This window comes from Sinocyclocheilus anshuiensis, unplaced genomic scaffold, assembly GCF_001515605.1.
Source record: "Sinocyclocheilus anshuiensis isolate Anshui unplaced genomic scaffold, SAMN03320099.WGS_v1.1 scaffold283, whole genome shotgun sequence".
Taxonomy (NCBI): Eukaryota; Metazoa; Chordata; class Actinopteri; order Cypriniformes; family Cyprinidae; genus Sinocyclocheilus; species Sinocyclocheilus anshuiensis.
Genome location: NW_015549605.1, coordinates 5,466,329 through 5,468,128, shown reverse-complemented (window position 1 = coordinate 5,468,128; position 1,800 = coordinate 5,466,329). Strand labels below are relative to the sequence as shown.

At 38.9% G+C, this 1,800-nt stretch overlaps 1 protein-coding gene across 3 annotated transcripts in view; it reads right to left on the bottom strand.

Annotated features, from left to right (window-relative positions):
• Positions 1 to 1,800, bottom strand: part of LOC107658951 (cGMP-inhibited 3',5'-cyclic phosphodiesterase A) — a 97,478-nt gene that overhangs the window by 6,663 nt on the left and 89,015 nt on the right. For all 3 annotated transcript variants that reach the window (XM_016447686.1, XM_016447688.1, XM_016447687.1), the window contains 2 exons: positions 1,250 to 1,453; positions 993 to 1,154 (listed from right to left, as the gene is read on the bottom strand). In XM_016447686.1, coding sequence (XP_016303172.1) covers positions 993 to 1,154; positions 1,250 to 1,453 — 366 coding nt within the window. The remainder of the gene's footprint in view (positions 1 to 992; positions 1,155 to 1,249; positions 1,454 to 1,800) is intronic.

Sequence of the window (1,800 nt, the reverse complement as noted above, 5' to 3'; positions counted from 1 at the left end):
TCTCTCTCTCTCTCTCTGTATATATATATATATATATATATATATATAAAATGCATGATTATTTTTTATTTATTTACTTATTAGTCAGAAAAATGTATTCCATTTGAATTAAGTTTATTTGTCTGTTTATTTTTTGTTACCATAATCTCACTACATTTGTTCAGAAAACAAGACTTAAAATGTCGTATGTCATCTTGCTCCTCAAGTAAATGTATCTTATATTAAAAATGTTGAGATATTTGTACTGGAAAACAAGACAAAAATACTAGATTTTTTTTTTGTTTTTTTTGTGCAGTGTAATAATAACGTAAATCAAAAAAAGATTTGCATTTTACTCTTCTAATTTGACATATTTCTGGTTGCTAAAGGATTTTAAATGGACAAAATGTAGCGCAGGATTCAGTTTTATCCAACAGTAAAAGATGAGAGGTTGAAAAGGGAAAAGACAAGGATTGATGACGTCAGCTAAACAAAAAAATAATGTTTTGATGAATGACTACAATCATTTTATTCTTTAGAATAGCATGCACCAACATGTATTAACAAAGTATATAGAATCAAGTGATTTCATGACAACTTTAATTGGCCAAATATCAGCGTTTATCATCACTGAATGGCTTGTTTTGCCAGCAAATGTTGTCCATCATTTCCAGCAGACCGGACCGCTGTAAAACTTTGCTTACTTTCTGCCCTACATTCTCATTACAGCTGTGAACGTGTTCCTTCAGCACCGCGCTTGAGGAGGATGTGGATGGTTGCCAGGCAACAGCGTATCCGTGCCATCCTCTCTATCCCCTCGATGTGAATGATAGCGAGATGTGGCGTAGCTGCTGTGAGGTTACACGTGCGCATGATCACAGTCTCTTACTACGAGCGCGAGGTGCGGTTGCCAGGCACTTAGTCATCGTGAGAGCTTCCTGTTTGTCTCTGCTGTGACCGAACAGCTCAAAAATGACTTCAGACATAAACATGCATCCAAGAGCAACACTGACCTGTTCATAAAACTCATTGACGATGCCTTCCGTCCACTGCAAATGAAGCGCCTTGCTTTTCAACGGACCGTTTATATCCGCTAACTTAATACACATCTGACAGACCAACAGACGATCATTCTCGTTCGTCCAATCAATGCCCGAGCATCCATCATCTCCCACCTGCAAACACAAAATACATACATAAATACATACATAAATCAAATGCACAGCATTTGTTGGTCTATACATGTATATCTGATATCAGAGGTGCTCACCTTAGCGTTGAATTCAGCCAGAAAGTCGAAGTGTTTCTTGAGGTCGGTGGCCAGGATGGCCTCGATGACCAGGAAGCGAAAGCGTTTGAAGTCCATGTTGTCCAGACTGGCCAGAAAGTTGTACTCGGGCCGCGACATGAACAGATTCCAGGCGGACGCAGCGTGATGATTCTCCAGCACCGAACGGTCATTATAAAGAACGGCCTTCAAAGACACAAAAGAGTTGTATGGTGCTGCACATGTTTCAAAGCCCCAGAACACTGTGTTCAATCACTGAACCTCGAAAACAACAGCTGTGTATAGTAATATCAGAAATATCACACTGCTTCCAGTATATATATATACAGTATCTCACAGAAGTGAGTACACCCCTCACGTTTGTAAATATTTTATTGTATCTTTTCATGTGACAACACTGAAGAAATGACACTTTGCTACAATGTAAAGTAGTGAGTGTACAGCTGTATAAGTGTAAATTTGCTGTCCCCTCAAAATAACTCAACACACAGCCATTAATGTCTAAACCGCTGGCCACAAAAGTGAGTACACCC